Source organism: Lepus europaeus, chromosome 19, assembly GCF_033115175.1.
Source record: "Lepus europaeus isolate LE1 chromosome 19, mLepTim1.pri, whole genome shotgun sequence".
In the NCBI taxonomy this organism is placed as follows: Eukaryota; Metazoa; Chordata; class Mammalia; order Lagomorpha; family Leporidae; genus Lepus; species Lepus europaeus.
The window spans coordinates 9063552-9082244 of NC_084845.1; the positions used below are offsets into that span (position 1 = coordinate 9063552).

Sequence of the window (18693 nt, forward strand, 5' to 3'; positions counted from 1 at the left end):
GAGCGGGACTCGAAGTGGAGCAGCCGGGACTTGAACCGGTGCTTATAAGGGATGCTGGTGTCTCAGGTGGCAGCTTTACCCACTACACCATAATGCTCCCCCTCTTTATTTATTTTTAAAAGAAATTATTTATTTAATTTATTTGTTAAACAGAAACCAGTTGCCATCTGCTGGCTCAGTCCCCAAACTCCTGCAACAGCTGGTGCTGACAGGCCAGAGCCAAGAGCTGGGAATCCAGTTTGGGGCTCAGTCTTGGGTCCCTCCCACTTGGCAGGGACCCAGATACTTGAGCCATCCATTGCTGCCTCCCAGGTGCACATTAGCAGGGAGCTGGACCGGGGCGGAGCTGAGGCTAGACCCCAGGCACTCTGATACGGCTGCAGGTGTCTCGGCCTAGCGGCTGTGCTGAGCACTCGCCCCGGGAGATCCTTCTTTCCAAGCCAAACTGTTTGCCTCACATCTGGCTCTCGGTGACAGGGTGGCTCTCTGCTTTGGAAACACGCACATGTCTACACATAGGGTTTTTTTTTTCGCACTCAAATGTCAAGATGCTGCACTGCTTTGTGTCACAAGGGAGGACCGGGCAGTAGGAGCAGTAGGAGCTTGTCCTGCAGCTCAGCCACCCAGCTAGGGCCACTGAGTGTTTATCTGGTCCTTGCGTGGCTCAGCACTCGTCCCAGGGCCGGAGGAGGCCTGTGTCTTTCTGTGTGTCTTGGCCACTGCCACTTCTCGGGCTGTCGCTCCTGTTCCTACCGCGGTTCAGCCCTCGCAGCGGCGGTCTCCGTGCCCGCGCTGCCGCGGGAGACAGGCGTGCGTCGGGGACTTTCCGAGGCGGCTGCGTAACCTGTCACCACGTTTCTGCCACTGTGTGTGTGAATCGTCACCCTGCTGCCCCCCCCGGGCCCACGTTAGGAAATCCCGACGTACACAAGGCTTTTCCTCTGGCTCCAGCGCTGCGGAGCCTGCAGCGCACTCAGCCAGCGATGCGGAGGGCCTGTGCCGTGCTCTGTCCGGAGCAGCGGCGAATGCCCTGAGCATTTGGTCTTCGATGGGAGCCCGTAGGGGAGACGCCCAGCAGCGGTGCTGCTGTGGCGACAGGGGCGTGCACACTCGAAGCAGGCTGTGCTGTCCGATGGCGCTCCCAAAGGCGTTCGTACGCGGCGTGCCCCTCCTGCGACAGTGCAGGCTTCTGGGGTTTGTCAGCACATCAGCAGAAAGTGCGACCTGAACAGGTTTGGGGTGGTTTCTACATTTCCCAAGCTCCTGCTGGAGCTGAGCACTGTTCAAAGACAGAGCCTTTTAAACAGTGAGTGATTGGCTGGCGTTGTCTGCGGGCTTCTTGAGATCGGCTCGAGGGGTATGGCTCATTCCCATTTCCCAGATGCAGAGAACAGAGGCCCAGAGAGAGACAGGCAGTTGGCCAGGGTTTATGGCGCTTTGATGGCAGAGGCAGAGTTGCTGCCTGGATCTTCATCCACGGTGGGGCTCCTGTCTGCTGGGCCTCTCCGGACACGTGGGCTTCCTGGGAATGGTCTGGGTGGGGGCTGCTGTTCTCTCTAGAAGCACATCCTGTCCTCTTTCCCTCTCCTAGAGCCCAGCCTGGGGGAAGACGACGAGGACAAGGACTTAGAGCCAGGCCCAGCGGGGCCCTCCAAGGCCTCGGCCCAGCTCTCAGGCCAGTCAGACACGGACATCACAGCCGAGTTCCTACAGCCCCTGCTGACGCCCGACAACGTGGCCAATCTGGTGAGGCCGGGCGGGGTCGGGAACCCCAGGAATGGATGATTGGGACTGGGCACTGGGGGCCGGACGGCCGGCGCCTTCCTCAGATGCTCAGATTCGGTGACCTGCGGGGTGGGCGCAGCCTGCGGCCATGCTGGGCCCACATGTTCCCACTGGCACTGGGGAGGAGGCCTCGTCCCAGGCCCAGCAGCAGTCACCCACCGCCTCCCCTCCACCTGGGGGCTCTGAGGGTAGAGTTGCTGCATCAGTAGGATTTTGGTCACGGGGTAGTGAGGAGTTTTCTCTCCAGCTCAGATCTCTGGTGGGCTTCAGGCCTGACAACGTGCCGCCGCCTGCTTCCCCCGCCCCCGCCTGTATGTCCTCGGGCATCGCAGACTCAACATCTGAACGCACACTGGGAAATTTCCCCGCACACTGGGAAATCTCCCCGCACTCCCCTGCAGGCCTGTGGCCCTCCCACGCCCTCCTTGGCAGGCCAGCTTCCCAGATCCCAAGCCAGCAACCTGGTGTTAACCTCTTCACTCTCCCACTTCCGCCCAGCCCATGCCTTGCCGTGGGCCCGCCTGCCCTTGCTGCCCGGCTCCGGCCACCTCCAGTCGCTGGCTGAGAGGAGCTTGCAGAGTTAGCTTCAGGCCACACCTCCACTCTGACGCCTGCCGTGGCTCTCTGTTCATGCAGAATCTAAACTCAGCTCACCAGGGAAGGCCTCTGATCTGGCTTCTGTGATCCTGTGTACCTTTCTCAGCTTGTCTCGCTCTGGGAAATCGTCCTTTTCACGCTTGTTGCCAGAATGTTGGTGGTTTTTTTTTGTTTGTTTGTTTTTTTAAAGATTGATTTATTTATTTGAAAGTCGAGTTACACAGAGAGAGGAGAGGCAGAGAGAGAGAGAGAGAGAGAGAGAGAAAGGTCTTCCATCCGATGATTCACTCCCCAGTTGGCCACAACAGCCAGAGCTGCGCCAGTCTGAAGCCAGGAGCCAGGAGCTTCCCCATGGTCTCCCATGTGGGTGCAGGGGCCCAAGGACTTGGACCATCCTCCACTGCTTTCCCAGGCCACAGCAGAGAGCTGGATCAGAAGTGGAGCAGCCGGGACTAGAACCGGCACCCATATGGGATGCTGGTGCTTTAGGCCAGGGCGTTAACCCTCTGCACCACAGCGCCGGCCCCGGTGGTGGTCTTTCACACTTGGAGAAGCCCGGCTGTCTCTAGGGCAGGCCCCCTCTGCTTTGCGGTACATCGCCATGTCCAGCCTTGTTTCGGACATACATGCTGGTTTTTTATCATTCCAAGAACTGGATCTTTGTTTTGCTGATTCTTTTTTTTCTTTTATAAAAATATGTATTTATTTATTTTGAAAGGCAGTGTTAGAGAGACAGAGACAGAGAGAGAGGGAGAGAGATCTTCTATCCACTGGTTCACTCCCCAAATGACTGCAATGGCCGGGGCTGGGCCAGTCCAAAGCCAGGAGCTTCTTCCAGGTCTCCCATGTGGGTGCAGGGGCCCAGGCACTCGGTGCATCAGCAGGGAGCTGGATCAGAAGTGCAGCAGCCAGGACTTGGACCAGCATCACAGGCGGCAGCTTTGCTCCACTGTGCCACAGCACCGGCCCCCACCCCAGCTTGGTTTTTAAGTCCATTTCTGACCCATCCAGTCTTCACTGAGCCTCTTTGCCTGCTATGGACATTCTGCTGCCCTTTAACCTTCCCCCATGCTGCCCCTGCACCTGCAGTCGACTCCCTAAGCCAGGCGGATCCTTGCCCTCTCCTCAGTTCCCACCCTACAGCTGCTTCCCTGGGAGCTGAAGCCTTGGGAGGCCTCTGGGTGCGGCTCCTGGCCTCCTCTTCCTTTTCTCAGCTCCACACTGTGTGGTTCCCGCTGGCTGCCCCCGGAGCGGGGCTGCGCCACAGTAGCCCTGGCTTTGGCCTGGCCGTGGGCTGGAGGCTTGTTGAGCTCACCGGTAAGGGAGGCTCTTCTTCCTGGCACCCACAGGTCCTCATCAGCATGGTGTACCTGCCTGAGGCCATGCCCGCCTCCTTCCAAGCCATCTACACCCCCGTGGAGTCGGCCGGCACCGAAGCCCAGATCAAGCACCTGGCTCGGCTCATGGCCACACAGATGACGGCCGCAGGACTGGGGCCTGGTGAGTGGCACGTGGACTTGGCACTCCACTCGCTGCGAGAGCACCCCCTGCTGGTGGTGCGCGTGAAAGTCGCGTGAAGGCCAGTGCGTGAGTGATGGTTTTCAGGCCCTGTGTTTGGGTCTGAGTGAAACCAGACGGCCTGCTGCACTTCCTAACCGTGGCGTTGGTCAGGTCACCCAGCGTCTCGGCCTCAGTGTCTTCCCCGCGCTCACAGCGCGACTGAAGCAGCGGAGCACACAGCACCTCAGAGAGTTTCCAGAGTGAACCCCCCAGACAGCACTCGGGGCACCCCCGCAGATAACCACTGCTCTCACTTCTGCCCCGAGCTTAGCTCTGCCTGTTCTTGAGCTTCGTAGAAGAGCAGTCTTCAGAAAGTTCATGGAAACAGCTGTAAATGGATTTCAGACTTTTTGTACCAAAATAAGTTTATCGTTTAACTTCATTTTCCATGAACTTCGGAAGTACCTTGTAAGTGGGATCGCAGGAAATCAGGCTTCTTTTACGCGTTATTCTTTAGTTGACATACTAATTACACATCTGTAAGGTACAGTGTGATGATTTGCATGTACACAGCATGTAGTGATCAAGTCAGGGTGATCTGCGTTTCCAGCTCCTTGAGCATTGTGTGGGGAGTTTCCAAGCTCTCCCCTCCCCTCCCCTCCTCTCTTCTCCTCTCTCCTCCTCTCTCCTCTCCTCTCCTCTGTCTTTAAAGGTTTCTTTATTTATTTGAAAGAATTGCAGAGAGAGGGAGAGACAGATCTTCCATCCACTGGTTCACTCCGCAAATGGCTACTATGGCAGGGACTAGGCGAGGCCAAAGCCAGGAGATCCATCTGGGTTTCCCACTTGGGTGCAGGGGCCCAAGCACTTGGGCCATCTTCCGCTGCCTTCCCAGGAGCACCAGCAGGAAGCTGGATTGGAAGTGGAGCAGCTGGGACTTGAACCAGCGCCCATATGGGATGCTAAGGTGCAGGTGGCAGTTTAACATGCACCACAGTGTGAGTCCCCAGGTCCCTTCTGCTTGTGCTTTATAAAACGTGCAGTAACTTACAGACTAGGCTTGGACTGGAGCTGGGCACACAGAGGACCTCGGGCAGGGTGGGCGGTCCTGGCGTGCAGCACCGTGTGCCGCCTCCCTCAGGCGTGGAGCAGACCAAGCAGTGCAAGGAGGAGCCCAAGGAGGAGAAGGTGGTGAAGCCAGAGAGCGTCCTGATCAAGCGGCGCCTGTCTGCTCAGGGCCAGGCCATCTCGGTGGTGGGGTCCCTGAGCGCCATGTCCCCCCTGGAGGAGGAGGTGCCCCAGGCCAAGAGGAGGCCGGAGCCTATCATCCCTGTGACGCAGCCTCGGTGAGTCCTTCCAACGGGGCCCGGCCCACAGTGTGCGAGCGCGTGTGCACGGTGGGCAATGTTCAGACGGAGAAGGCCTCAGCCAGGCTCTCCAGTTCCAGTCGATGCCTTAGCCATTGAGCCTTTAGTTTCCCCTCTCGTGTGTCTGAAACTGGGAGGATAATAGTGTTCCTCCTGGGGCCGAACAGCCAGAGTGGGTAGCTCTTGGGGTTCACAGTGATGGGGGCCGGAGAGCACTCCGTGTGCTTGCCGGCCTGTGCGGAGTGCGCTGAGCATGGTGAGTGTGAGTGTGGTGAGTGTGGAGTGCTGAGTGTGGTGAGCGCGGAGTGTGCCGAGAGCTGTCCCCGCTCGCTCACAGCACCCTCACAGGTGTATCACCGCGTCCTGGTCCTCGCTTCCTGACGCGCGCTCTGGCTGGCAGGCCTCAGGCTCGTTGGGTTCAGAGACAGAGTGGGGACAGGCGACTGTAGGCCGGCCATGCGTGGCCAGCCCTGGGCCGCAGAGAGCGCTACGACGCCGTCCCTGTTCCTGCCCTCACAGGCTGGCGGGCGCCGGTGGGCGTAAGAAAATCTTCCGTCTGAGCGATGTGCTGAAGCCCCTGACCGACGCCCAGGTTGAGGCCATGAAGCTGAGCGCTGTGAAGCGGATCCTGCGGGCCGAGAAGGCCGTGGCCTGCAGTGGGGCGGCCCAGGTGTGTGCCGGTCCTCAGCCCGTGCCCAAGGCTTCCCTCCGCCCCAGCCAGGCTGCAGAGCCCAGCCCGCTGTGCACGGCCGCTTCCGCCTCCGTGAAGCCCACAGTGGCTGCAGCTCTGCCCTGCCGTGCCGGGAGCCACAGGCACCCTCGTGTGCTCGTGTGCGGAACGAGCGCAGCACTGGCGGGGAGCGCGCACTGGGAGGCCCTCACTTCCCCGTGGTTAACCTCCTCGCTAGTGTTTGGGTTCGGAGGTGCCTGCCCCTGAGGCCTGATCCTGCCACTTGGTGACGTGGGGACCTCAGGCGACGTCCTCTTTGCTCTTGGAAGTTAATGTTTGTTTGTTTTAAGATTGACTGATTGATTTGAAAGAGTTACAAAGAGAGAGAGAGAGATCACCTATCCACTGGTTCACTCCCCAGATGGCCACCATGGCCAGAGCTGGGCAGTCAGGAGCCAGGAGTTTCTTTTTCCTTTTTTTTTTTTTTTTTTTTTGACAGAGTGGATAGTGAGAGAGAGACAGAAAGAAAGGTCTTCCTTTTTGCCGTTGGTTCACTCTCCAATGGCCGCCGTCACGCTGATCCGAAGCCAGGAGCCAGGAGCTTCTCCTGGTCTCCCATGCAGGTGCAGGGCCCAAGGACTTGAGCCATCCTCCACTGCACTCCCGGGCCATAGCAGAGAGCTGGCCTGGAAGAGGGGCAACCGGGATAGAATCCGGCGCCCCAACTGGGACTAGAACCCGGTGTGCCGGCGCCGCAAGGCGGAGGATTAGCCTAGTGAGCCGCGGCGCCGGCCTCTTTTTCCTTTTTTTTTAAAAAGATTTATTTGAAGGTCAGAGTTACACAGAGAGGAGAGGCAGAGAGAGAGAGAGAGAGAGGGAGAGGTCTTCCATCCGCTGGTTCACTCTCTAATTGGCTGTAACGGCTGGAGCTGAGCCAATCTGAGACCAGAAGCCAGGAGCTTCTTCTTGGTCTCCCATGCGGGTACAGGGGCCCAAGGACTTGGGCCATTTTCTGCTGAGTTCCCAGGCCATAGCAGAGAGCTGGATTAGGAGTGGGGCAGCCGGGACTCAAACTGGCACCCATATGGGATGGCGGCGCTGCAGGTGGAGGCTGAGCCTAGTACTCCACAGCCTGGCCCAGGGGATCTTTCAAGATCCTTTTCCAGGTCCTCTTATAAATTCGGTTTCATTCTGTGATGCTGGATGGTGTTTTCCCTCTCTTCCCCAGTCTGGCCACACCAGTGTGAGCTCGCTGGTCCCGGGCCATCAGCTGGCCTCCCTTGCTGAACGCACCTGCTCAGGGGAGGGGCAGCTGGCACTGAAGCTCGGCTGCTCCCCCCCAGGTGCGTGTGAAGATCCTGGCCAGCCTGGTGACACAGTTTGACTCGGGGCTGAAGGCCGAGGTGCTGGCCTTCATCCTGGAGGATGTGCGGGCCCGCCTGGACCTGGCCTTCGCCTGGCTCTACCAGGAGTACAACGCCTACCTGGCAGCTGGCGCCTCGGGCACCCTGGACAAGTACGAGGACTGCCTCATCCGCCTGCTCTCCGGCCTTCAGGAGAAACCGGACCAGAAGGATGGGTGAGGGGCAGCTCCTCCCTGAGAGCCCTCCAGCTCCCCTCCCGCCCTCGCTTCTGCCTTGTCACCACCCACATGCTCCTTGTGCCCACGCGCGTCTGCCTCTTCCTCCCCGCTCTGCGGCCCCCCCTCCCCAGACTGGGCGGTGGGTCCCACAGTGGGCTGTTCCCCAGCTTGGCCCCTCGTGCTGGCCCCGTCGCTCACCCTCACCCTGTGTTTCCCGTGTGAAGTGAGGGTGCCCGCACCGGGCGCTTGCCTTGGACACTGCACCCCTGGCTCTTGGCCGAATTGCTCCTGTAGCTGCCTACTGTTCTTTTTTCTTTTTCTTTTTCTTTTTTTTTTTTAAACTTACTTATTTGAAGGAGAGAGAAGATCTTCCACTGGTTCACTATCCAAATGGCTGCAGTGGCCAGGGGTGGAGCCAAGAGCTTCATCTGGGTCTCCTTTGTGGGTGCAGGGGCCCGATAACTTGGGCCATCTTCTGCTGCTTTCCCAGCTGCATTGGTTGGGAGCTGGCTCAGAAGTGGAGCAGCTGAGACTCGAACCTGCGCCCATATGGGATGCTGGTGTCCCAGGAGGTGGCTTTAATCCACTATGCCACACTGGCCCCCTCTACCCCCCCCCCCTTAAAAAAGTAAAAAAGATTTACTTATTAGAAGGGGAGAGTGAGCTTCCATTCGCTAGTTCGCTTTCCCAATGGCTGCCATGGCTGGGGCTGGGCCAGGCTGAAGCCAGGAGCCTGGAGCTCCATCTGGGTCTCCCTTGTGGGTGGCAGGGGCCCAAGCACTAGGGCCTTCTTCGGCTGCTTTCTTGGGCACATTAGCAGGGAGCTGGATTGGAAGCGGAGTAGCCAGGACTTAGCCAACGCTCTGACACAGGATGCTGGCATTGCTGGCACAGCTTAGCTCGCTGTACCACACGCTCTGCTTTTTCTCAGCCTCCAGCTTACCCGCCCGTCCTCTTGTGACAGTCTGCGACACAGGTCCCGTGTGAATACTTCCCTGCCAGGAACCGTCCGTGGTTCTCCATGACCTTGGGGTGACCTGCAGCCTCCTCACTATGGCCCAGGAGGCCTGTGTGACCCAGCGCCCCAGACGTTACCCCAGTGGCCTGCTGTCTGCCCTCAGACTGGCAAGGTCAGGGCCTGGGGCTTTGTATTCTGCCAGGAATGCTGTCCTGCTCTTGGCTTCTCACCTGCCAGCATCGACTCCAGTGTTCCTCGGGGTGGCCTTCTTTGGCTCCCAGATCTAGAACAATCCCCTCCCATTGCTATACTAAAGTTAAGCATTCCTGGTTTTAAAAAATGTTTGTTTATCTTAATCTACTAGAAAAAGAGATCTTCCGTCCACTGGTTCACTGCCCAAATGCTCACAACAGCCAGGGCTGGGCCAGCCTGAAGCCAGGAGCCTGGCATTCCACCTGGGTCCCCCTCATGGGTGGCAGGGGCCCAAGCACTTAGGCTGTCACCTGCTGCCCTCCCGGGATTCGCGGGCAGCCAGATTGGAAGCGGGGTAGCCAGGGCTCGCGCTGGCACTCTGGTACAGGGTGTGGGTGTTGGCACGCAGTGGCTTAGCCCTAGGAGTTCCCGCTTGACAAAAGGGGTCCCGCTGGGAGAGCATCTGCCCAGATCACTCAGCCGCAGCCTGGTCTTTGCGGCTGCGCAGCGCTGTGATCTGGGGTGGAGCGCGCTCCGGGAGGTGGGCAGCGGGCGGGGCCTCCGCAGCTGGGCCTGTTTTTCCCTCCGGCAGGATCTTCACCAAGGTTGTGCTGGAGGCGCCGCTGATCACCGAGAGCGCCCTGGAGGTGATCCGCAAGTACTGCGAGGACGAGGTGAGGCAGGCGGCCTCGGGAGGGAGCGGGGCCCGGCGGCCGGCCTGTGGCAAGGCTTCCGCAGGGGACTGGGCCCTGTGAGCCTGTTGCAGGCAGGGGCGGCGAGAGACCGGTCCTGCAGGCGTGGTGCCACAGGCTGAGCTCTGGCGCCCCCTCCTGCCACAGAGTCGCACCTACCTGGGCATGTCCACCCTCCGAGACCTGATCTTCAAGCGCCCGTCCCGTCAGTTCCAGTACCTGCATGTCCTCCTGGACCTGAGCTCCCATGAGAAGGACAAGGTAAGCCCCGCCGAGCGGCTCACCCAGCAGCCTGGCCAGGGCGGCAGCCGGCCTCCTCCCGTCCCCTGGACTTCGGCAGCAGGTTCTGGTGGTTTTATTTCTCATTCTCAGTGAAGCCAGTCCTGTAAGTGCACACCCCACCCGCAGGGCCAGGCCCACGCCCCCTGTCCCCGCAGTGGAGGTGTCGCTCCCATACCGGGACCTGGGTGCTAACCACAGAGCAGGCAGTGAGGACGCCGAGTGCGGCCGTGAGAGTCCCCCGGGAGGGCTTTGCCGCGTCTGGTGTGCGCAGGCAAGGGAGGTGTTCAAGGAAGGCTTCCTGAAGGAGGGGACGTGAGCGCCAAGAATGGAAACACAAGTAGGTGGGTGTGCTCTCAGCGGGAAAAACGTGGGACCATGGTCGAAGGGGCCCCTTGGCCTGTCGCCGCTCGTCGTCCACCTGCTCCTTTGCCAGGAGACAGGCCACGGTGCACATCTGGCCTGTGCAGCTGCATGGACAAAGCCGTGCACTGGACCCGTCCCCACTGTCCCTGCTCCCGGCAGATGGCGTCAGGTGGCTCCAGGAAGGGCCAGGGCCCCCCTGGGCCGAGTGTCAGAACCAGGGTGCTGTGGCCACAGAGTCTCTTTGGAGGAGCGAGGGAAGCTCCATCTCCCTGGAGCGTAGTGAGCGAGGCCGGGGCCGTAGAACACAGGGCTGAGAGGTGGAAAAGGAGGTGGCGCAGAGCCAGCCTCAGGCCGGGACTCCGTTCCACACGCGCGCCCGCCCCCCTGTGTCACCCACTGCTCTGCAGGGCTCCACTGTCCCCTCAGGTGCGCTCCCAGGCCCTGCTGTTCATCAAGCGCATGTACGAGAAGGAGCAGCTGCGGGAGTACGTGGAGAAGTTCGCCCTCAACTACCTGCAGCTGCTGGTGCACCCCAACCCGCCCTCGGTGCTCTTCGGGGCCGACAAGGACACAGGTGTGGTGCCTGCTCGTCACGTCACGTGTGTTGAGCCCGGGAGCTGGCTGGACATGGCGGAGACAGCAGCCTAGGGCACGAGCACGCTCTCCAGGAAGGCCAGGCAGGGCCACCTGGGGGCACGTGGGCCTCCAGGACAGGGACGGCTGTACAGGAAGGTTTGGGGTCTGATGGGGGCACGGGGGGCCCAGCCCAGCCTGGAGGTGGGAACCTTCCCAGGGGAGACACAGGCCGCCTGAGACCCCAGGGACAGGCAGGTGCAGGGGCCGTCGGGGTGGCGTCTGACCTGGAGAGAGCGCTGCCTTGGGTGGGCAGGAAGAGGCGGGCGGGCGCTGGGACTGCCTCCCGCGAGGGGCTGGGCTTCCACCCTGAGGGCGGGCAAGCCCAGCGGGGCCCCGTGCAGCAGGGCCAGGGAGGGCCACACTGAGGAAGGTCCTTCCAGCCGCCGGGGGCTCGGGGGTCACAGCAGGCTGAGAGGGAGTCCCCCGTCCCGCCTGTTCTCCCACGACCCTCTTGTCACCCCTCGTCCCTGCCGATCCACTCCCTGAGAAGGGACGGACGGGGCCGGGGCGGGGGGCGGGGCCGTCTCATGCCCGTCCCCCCCTGTCAGAGGTGGCGGCGCCCTGGACCGAGGAGACGGTGAAGCAGTGCCTGCACCTCTACCTGGCCCTCTTGCCTCACAACCACAAGCTGATCCACGAGCTGGCCGCTGTGTACACCGAGGCCATCGCCGACATCAAGCGCACGGTGCTGAGGGTCATCGAGCAGCCGGTGAGGCCTCCTAGCCCCCAGGCCCCGCCTACCTGTGGGTGGGGCTGAGTGCAGGCCTGGCTACCCGTGGGTGGGGCTCAGTCCAGGCCCTGCCTACCTGTGGGTGGGGCTGAGTCCCTGACTCCTGCCCTTCCCCGGGGCACCTCTGCCACGCCTGTGCTGAGCACCAAGGGTGGCCAGCCCATGGGTCCCCCGTCAGCCACGAAAAGACAACACAGCAGCCCCACAGTTTAGAGCCTGGAGTTGGACAGACTTGGGGTCCCTTTCTGCCTCACTTTCTCACAGCAACTTTGGTCCCCTTCACTGAAAGCAGGGGAGATAACCCAGAGCCCCCAGGTGTTGCAGGGACCCTGCAGACATAACCCCTCTGAGCACTGCCGCCCCGTGAGCCTCCCGTGCTGCCAGCGAGCGCGTGCGGCTGTCCCAGCAGGAAAGTGGGTCCCTCCGCCCGCTGCGGGAACCCTGGCCTGCCCCGGTGAGGGGCAGCTCGGGGCACCCACGCTCGCGCGTCTGCCCTGCCCGCCTGCTGCGCACGTGGGACCACCGTGCTGACCTCTGCCCCGACAGTCTTTCAACACTGGTTAAAAAAACAAAAAGAGGAAGTGGCCTCGTGCCCACACGCCTGCCGCCCCGTTCAGGAGAGTCCGCGCCGTTTCCACGGTGGGCCACTGCGGGAAAGCCAGCCCCGCGGACGCTGACCCGTGGGCCAAGGGCCGTCGCTTTGGTTCTCGGCCGTGGCCGCTGACTGGGAAAGGAGCGGCCTGGCCAGGCTCCCTGGGTTTCGTGCTCACGGCAGGGTGGACTCCACACAGCCCAGGTGGGGTGGTGGCCGTCAGATAGGGGTGGGCGAGAGCCAGGCGAGCCGTCACCGACGACTGGACGCCCAGGTGGGCCTCCGAGGGCCAGGTCAGCTCTGAGACCGCAGAGGGCAGGACGCAGGGCAGAGGCTGAGGGGCTGAGCCAAGGCCGGGTCCACCCGAGACGGTGCCGGCGACCACAGACCACAGTCCTGCAGCCTTTCCCAGATGCCCTGGCCCCCAAGGCCTGTAGTTCTCGCCCCGCGGCCCCCGGCCCCCTCTGTCGCTGACCCGGCCTCCCCCCGTCCTCTGGCTGCAGATTCGAGGGATGGGCATGAACTCCCCCGAGCTGCTGCTGCTGGTGGAGCACTGCCCCAAGGGCGCCGAGACGCTGGTCACCCGATGTCTGCACAGCCTCACAGACAAAGGTGCCCGGGCCCACCCGCCTCCCGACCCGGAATCAGCAGCTGGGCCCCTGGGGGCGGGGCCTCCCCGTCAGGAGCAGCGTGGGGCCCATGAACCCTGCTGCACACCCCCCATTTCTCCTCTCCCCGCACCCGCCCTCACCCACCCCCACGGGCAACGCTGCTCCCTACAGTCCCGCCCTCCCCGGAGCTGGTGAAGCGGGTCCGCGACCTGTACCACAAGCGGCTGCCGGACGTGCGCTTCCTCATCCCTGTGCTGAATGGGCTGGAGAAGGTATGGGGCCACCTGCCAGCTTCCGCCTACCAATGGGCGGGCTGGGGCAGGGAGGGGGCAGGCGGCGGCGCGGGGGCGTGCCAGTGCTCCTGCCCCCGGACCTGGGAGAGCGCACGCTGGGGTCAGCCCCGCTCCGCCGCCTCCTCCAGCCTGGAGCAGGACACTTCCCCTCCAGGAGCCGCCTCTCCCCTGTCAGATGTGGGTCACGTGACTCCCCCATGTGCACACGCACCCGCGGCTGTCCTGTTCCCCGCCTATGGGAAGCTCCCCTCTGTGCGCTTCAGGGACTTGCCCCTAGTGAGCTGTGGGCCACGGCTGTGCCTCCGTAGTGTGTGAGGTGCTTAGCCTGGCCCAGGGGACCAGGTGCCAGTTACCAGCCAGGTGGGCACGGGGAGTGATGAGAAGGCGCTGTGTGGGGACGGTGAGCCCCCCAGATGATGGGGGGGCGGGGCTGACCACCCGCGCCTCCTCCCTGTAGAAGGAGGTGATCCAGGCCCTGCCTAAGCTCATCAAGCTCAACCCCATCGTGGTGAAGGAGGTCTTCAACCGCCTGCTGGGCACCCAGCACGGTAGGCCACGCCCCTCCCCCGGCCAGGAGGCCAGGAGGCTTCTGGAGGGGGTTCCTCCTGCTCCCTGGGCCCCTGACAGAGTACAACATTCAACTCAAAAGTCGCCAGCAGTAAAATGGGTCCTGGGCCCCTCTACCCTGCGGCCTGGGCTAGGGCAGAGTCGGAGAGTTCTGGCCCACGCAGGATACCCCAGGATACCCCAGAGCAATCCCGGTCTCCCCTCCCTTCCCCTGGACCCCTGCTCCAGCGATGGCTCTGGCCTGGTTCTCATCCTGCCGATTCCCGTGAGCAGCTGCCTCGTGCTGGGGCCCAGTCGGGGTCTTAGGGCTGCGATCCGACCCCCGCTCTAGCACCCCTGTGTGGTCTCTGTCTCTTCTGGCTCCAGCCCTCTGTCCCCCCAACCCTCTCAAAGCAGAGAGCTCCCCGTCTTTATTCACTTCCCTTCCCTGGGGAACTTGGGCTCCATCCCGCCACCCCCACCCCTGCTCCACCCGCAGGTGAGGGGAACTCGGCCCTATCCCCCCTGAACCCCGGAGAGCTCCTCATCGCGTTACACAACATCGACTCGGTGAAGTGTGACATGAAGTCCATCATCAAAGGTGAGGCCCCCCACAGCCGCCGCCCCCCATGGCCACTGCCCCCGCAGAGTCCGCCGAGGCCAAGAGCTGCCGCGACCAGAGCCAAGGCAGCGGGGGTCGGGGCAAGTGTGGCCGCCCCCAGTGGACACCACCCACTGAGCTCTCCCTCAGTGCCTCCCGCCCCTGCTGACCCCAGCATACCTCACCTAGTTAGTGTGTTGACTTCCGTTTTGTAGACAAGGAAGTGGAGGTTCCAGAGAGGTTAAGTAACTTGCCCAAGGACACACAGCAACTACGTAGTGTGGTGGAAAACACAGAGACCCCAGCCACATGGACCTGAGAAGGGTGCAGCCCCCAGGGCCCCTGGCCTCAGGGACAGCTTCCCAAAGCGCCTCTCCCCTCTGCCCTCCTAGGTTGAGAGAGGTCCCTGGGCTGTGGAGTGCCTGTCTCCCTCCCTGTCCACAGCGGTCCTCTGAGCCCCCTCAGGGGGAGCAGGGGGCCTCCTGTCCAGCTCCTGAGTGTCTCGGGCACCTCTGTGGGGAGAGCTGGCGAGAACGTAAAGCCCTCGTTAAGACAGGCCCCGAGGCCGCTGTTGGACAGACACGTCCCACAGGGCATAGTCCAGGAGCGTGGCCTTGGCGGCCCTGACCCTGACGAGCGGAGGCAGGGAGGCCCCCTGCCCCGCGCAGGTGCACAAGCACCGTGGCTTCGGCTGTGTGGGTCTGATGGTCCCCGCGAGCAGCAGTCACACAGGCAGCCGGTGGCCGGGCCCGGGAAAGTATTAGCAGGACCCTTTTTTTTTTTTTAAGATTTATTTATTTATTTGAAAAGAGTTACAGAGAGGGAGAGAGAGGTCTTCCATCCATTGGTTCACTCCCCAGATGGCCACAATGGCTGGGGCTGGGCCAGGCTGAAACCAGGAGCCAAGAGCTTCTTAACGGGTTTCTCACATGGGTGCAGGGGCCCAAGCACTTGGGCCATCTTCCACTGCTTTCCCAGGCACATTAGCAGGGAGCGGGATAGGAATTGGAGCAGCTGGGACTCGAACCGGCGCCCGTATAGGATGCCGGCATCAGAGGCGGTGGCTTTACCTGGCACGGCACAGCACCAACCCCGAGACCCACCCTTGACTCCCTGCTTGTTTGCGCCCCTCCGTTCCTGGCCTCCATTCCTGGGGGCCCCCAGCTGCCCACAGCCATCCCAGAGTAGCCGCCTGCTGGGCACCACTGGCGGTGCCAAGGCCCACGTGGAGCTGGCCAGGCCTCTGCACTGTTGGGGCCCCCACCCCTGTGCGGTAACCGGGAGCGACCGCTTCCTCTGGCCAGCCGCACCCACCTGGAGAGCTGGCCTAGCTTAGCAAACTCGCCGAGCACTTGTCCTGAGGGACACAGCGGGGAGCCCCAGCCCTATCCCCTGGTGTCACAGCCCAGAAAGGGAGGCAGGGGAGCAGTAGGACAGCCCAGAGGGGCCCTGACTCGGCCAGGGTGTGGAGCGTCAGGGAGGGCTTCCTGAATGAGGGGCCACCCAGCTGAGACCAGGGGCGGTAGGTAGGGGTGAGGTAGCAGCTGGACCTCAGGTGTGAGGGAGTAACGGCTACTGGGAAATGGGCCCGGGGCCACCCCTGTGGGGGCCTCACAGGCCACCGTGGGAGTTTGGCCCTGACCGCTGGAGTGCCTCTGGGAGGGGCAGAGTCGGGTTTGCACTTTGAGAAGACCGTTCAGGCTGCATAGACTGGGGAGGGGGCTGGGGCGGAGCTGGGGGCAGAGGGGGTGCAGGGGTGGGGGACCGGCAGGCGGGACCCAGGAGAACCTGGCTTCCGGGGGTGTCTGGCAGGTGCCCACTACAGCTCTGCCCCCACCTGTAACGCCTCCATCTTCGCCCTCCAAGTGCCCGTGCCTTATGTGCCCCCACACCCCCATTCCCCATAGCCTGTGGAGGGGGCCTCTCGTGGCTCAATAAAGACTTGTGGCTGACACTCATCACGTGGCGCTGGTGTTTGGGGAGGAAGCACCTCGGCGGCAGCCCCACCCATGCCTGCAGGAGCCCCGCCCAGAGCTGCCCCCTCCACGCTCCCCCCCTGCCTCCGACCTCCGCTGTCCCCCACACGGCTCTAGGCCTGGTGCCAGCCCAGCGCAGGCCTCAGGACCTGGCCAGGGTTTGGGCTGGGCAGTGGTGCTCCCCAGCCCCTCGGAGCCCTCTGGAGGGGTGAGGCCCCTGCGCCCTGGCGCCGTGTCTTCCTGGCTCAGCCTTCCCCAAGGTCACCCTCACTAAGGGGCCAAGATGTCCCGGGCAGGCCCGCGGCGCAGGCTCCCCGAGGGTGGGGGCCTTCCTGTCTCCCTGGGAGGTGGAGGTCAGAGCGGGCCCTGGCCCTTCCCCTCACGGGGCCGGTAGCTGGGGCGCTGCAAGGGAGGTGGGGCTCCCGCTCCGGGCAGCGGGACAGGGAGGACAGGCCCACTCTCCGCTCCTCCAGCCACCAACCTGTGCTTTGCGGAGCGGAACGTGTACACGTCGGAGGTGCTGGCCGTGGTGATGCAGCAGCTGATGGAGCAGAGCCCCCTGCCCATGCTGCTCATGAGGACCGTCATCCAGTCCCTGACCATGTACCCCCGCCTGGGGGGCTTCGTCATGAACATCCTGTCCCGCCTCATCATGAAGCAGGTAACCCGCCCCGGCCCCACCCCGGCCCGCTGCCTGAGGGGCCGGCCTCGGGCGTGTGCGCCCATGACCAGGGTGCCAGCTGGGGCTGAAAGGTGGCCCCGAGACCTTGGGGCCTTGAGAAATGCCGTGGGTCAGAAGGCAGGCCCCGGACTGGGCTCAGCCACGCTTGCCACGGAGGTTTCTGCGGCCTCGGGGGTAGCCGAGTCTCCTGCACCTCTGTCCTCCCGGGATCCTGGACGAGCGCCTGCACCACTGGCCGCTTCTGTTTAGCACAGCGAATGTCGCCCTCTTGTGGCTGCTCTGAGAATAGAAAGCTGGTGCTGCCCTGGCCCCAGCCCAGGCCCAGGGAGCGCTCTGGGAAGCTGGGCTCTAGGTTTTGCTTTTTTTTTTTTTTTTTTTAAGAGAGCCCCTGTTCACAGATCCACTCCCCCAGATGCCCACAACAGGCCAAAGCCAGGAAGTTAACCCGGGTCTCCCAAGTGGGTTCCTAAGTCCTTGAGCCGTCACCTGCCACCTCCCGGCAGGAAGCTGGGTCAGCAGGGGGGCCGGGACTTGAACCCTGGCACCCCGATGCGGGATGGGCGTCCCCAGTGGTCTCCCACGCCTTGCCCTGGCTGCCCCAGCCGGGAGTTCAGGCCCTCTGGAGGGAGGTGAGGGCTGTGCAGACCCCGGGCCCCCTGACGGCGTCCTCCCCGCCCGCCAGGTCTGGAAGTACCCCAAGGTGTGGGAGGGCTTCATCAAGTGCTGCCAGCGCACCAAGCCCCAGAGCTTCCAAGTCATCCTGCAGCTGCCGCCCCAGCAGCTGGGGGCCGTCTTTGACAAGTGTCCGGAGCTCCGGGAGCCCCTGCTGGCCCACGTCCGCTCCTTCACCCCCCACCAGGTACCCCAGGGTGGCGGCGGGGCCCCCAGGGGTTCAGCCTTGGCGAGCTTACACGGTGGGGTGGTCGGGGGGGTCCTGGCCTGCCGCAGGAAGCCAGAGCTCTGCACAGCGCCCCCTTCCTGCCGCCTTCCTAGCAAGCGCACATCCCCAACTCCATCATGGCCATCCTGGAGGCCAGCGGCAAGCAGGAGCCAGAGGCTAAGGAGGCGCCCGCGGGGCCCATGGAGGAGGTGAGGGCCCTGCAGCCCACCCCTGCACCTGCAGCCCCCAGCCAGGAAGGCCCTGGCGCTCCCCCTCCCAACCCTAGAGCCCAGAGCCTCCTGTGCGCAGGGAGCCCGGCCCCTGTCCCCGTGACCAGCGACAAGCCCCTCCCCCGTGCTCCTGCCTCGCTCTCTTGCCTCCCCTGGTCCCCGTCTCCCCTTTCCCGCTGTCTTCTGAGCTCGCCCATCTCTAAGCTTGTGCGCCCCTTCCCAAACCCAGGATGACCTGGAGCCCCTGGCCCTGGCCCCGGCTCCCGCCCCGGCCCCGGCCCCGGCCCCGGCCCCGGCCGCAGCCCCGCGGCCCGCTCAGGACCTCATCGGCCTGCGGCTGGCTCAGGAGAAGGCCCTGAAGCGGCAGCTGGAGGAGGAGCAGAAGCTGAAGCCCGGGGGCGTGGGCGCCTCCGCCCCATCTTCCACCTCCTCGTCGTCCTCCTCGTCCTCATCCTCCTCCTCCTCCTCCTCCTCCTCCTCCTCCTCCTCGGCCCGGCCGGGCCCTCCCCCGGCGGAAGAAGCCATAGATTTCCGGGACGAGGGGCCCGAGTGCGAGACCCCCGGCATCTTCATCAGCGTGGATGGGGACTCGGGGCTGAGTGAGGCCGCGCTGCTGGACTCCAGCCTCGAGGGGCCCCTGCCCAAGGTAGGGACGACGCCCGGGACACCACCGAGGTCAGCGGCCGGGCCGGGGCGGCGCCCCAACCTGCGCTTGTCTTTGCTTCTAGGAGGCGGCGGCCAGCGGGAAGGAGGAGCGGAGCCCCCAGGCCCTCGCCCCTGCAGCCGACGAGGCCGTGAAGACCCCCAGCCCTGCCGCCGAGGAAGCGGGGGAGCCCGAGGCCAAGGGGCACAGCTGACGGGGCGCAGGGGGCGGTCGGGGGGGGGGGGGCTTGGTCAGCAGATGTTTTGCCTTAAATAAAATAAAGGA

At 63.3% G+C, this 18693-nt stretch overlaps 1 protein-coding gene across 2 annotated transcripts in view; it reads left to right on the forward strand.

Moving 5' to 3' along the window:
• Positions 1-18627, forward strand: part of SYMPK (symplekin scaffold protein) — a 35422-nt gene extending 16795 nt beyond the window's left edge. For both annotated transcript variants that reach the window (XM_062177515.1, XM_062177514.1), the window contains exons 10-27: positions 1592-1746; positions 3732-3882; positions 5024-5228; positions 5769-5919; positions 7263-7498; positions 9244-9325; positions 9491-9604; positions 10415-10562; positions 11173-11333; positions 12450-12558; positions 12729-12829; positions 13308-13398; positions 13896-13997; positions 16447-16634; positions 17338-17514; positions 17649-17744; positions 17995-18411; positions 18494-18627. In XM_062177515.1, coding sequence (XP_062033499.1) covers positions 1592-1746; positions 3732-3882; positions 5024-5228; positions 5769-5919; positions 7263-7498; positions 9244-9325; positions 9491-9604; positions 10415-10562; positions 11173-11333; positions 12450-12558; positions 12729-12829; positions 13308-13398; positions 13896-13997; positions 16447-16634; positions 17338-17514; positions 17649-17744; positions 17995-18411; positions 18494-18622 — 2813 coding nt within the window. In that variant the 3' untranslated portion in view covers positions 18623-18627. The remainder of the gene's footprint in view (positions 1-1591; positions 1747-3731; positions 3883-5023; positions 5229-5768; positions 5920-7262; positions 7499-9243; positions 9326-9490; positions 9605-10414; positions 10563-11172; positions 11334-12449; positions 12559-12728; positions 12830-13307; positions 13399-13895; positions 13998-16446; positions 16635-17337; positions 17515-17648; positions 17745-17994; positions 18412-18493) is intronic.
• Positions 18628-18693: the final 66 nt, after the last annotated feature.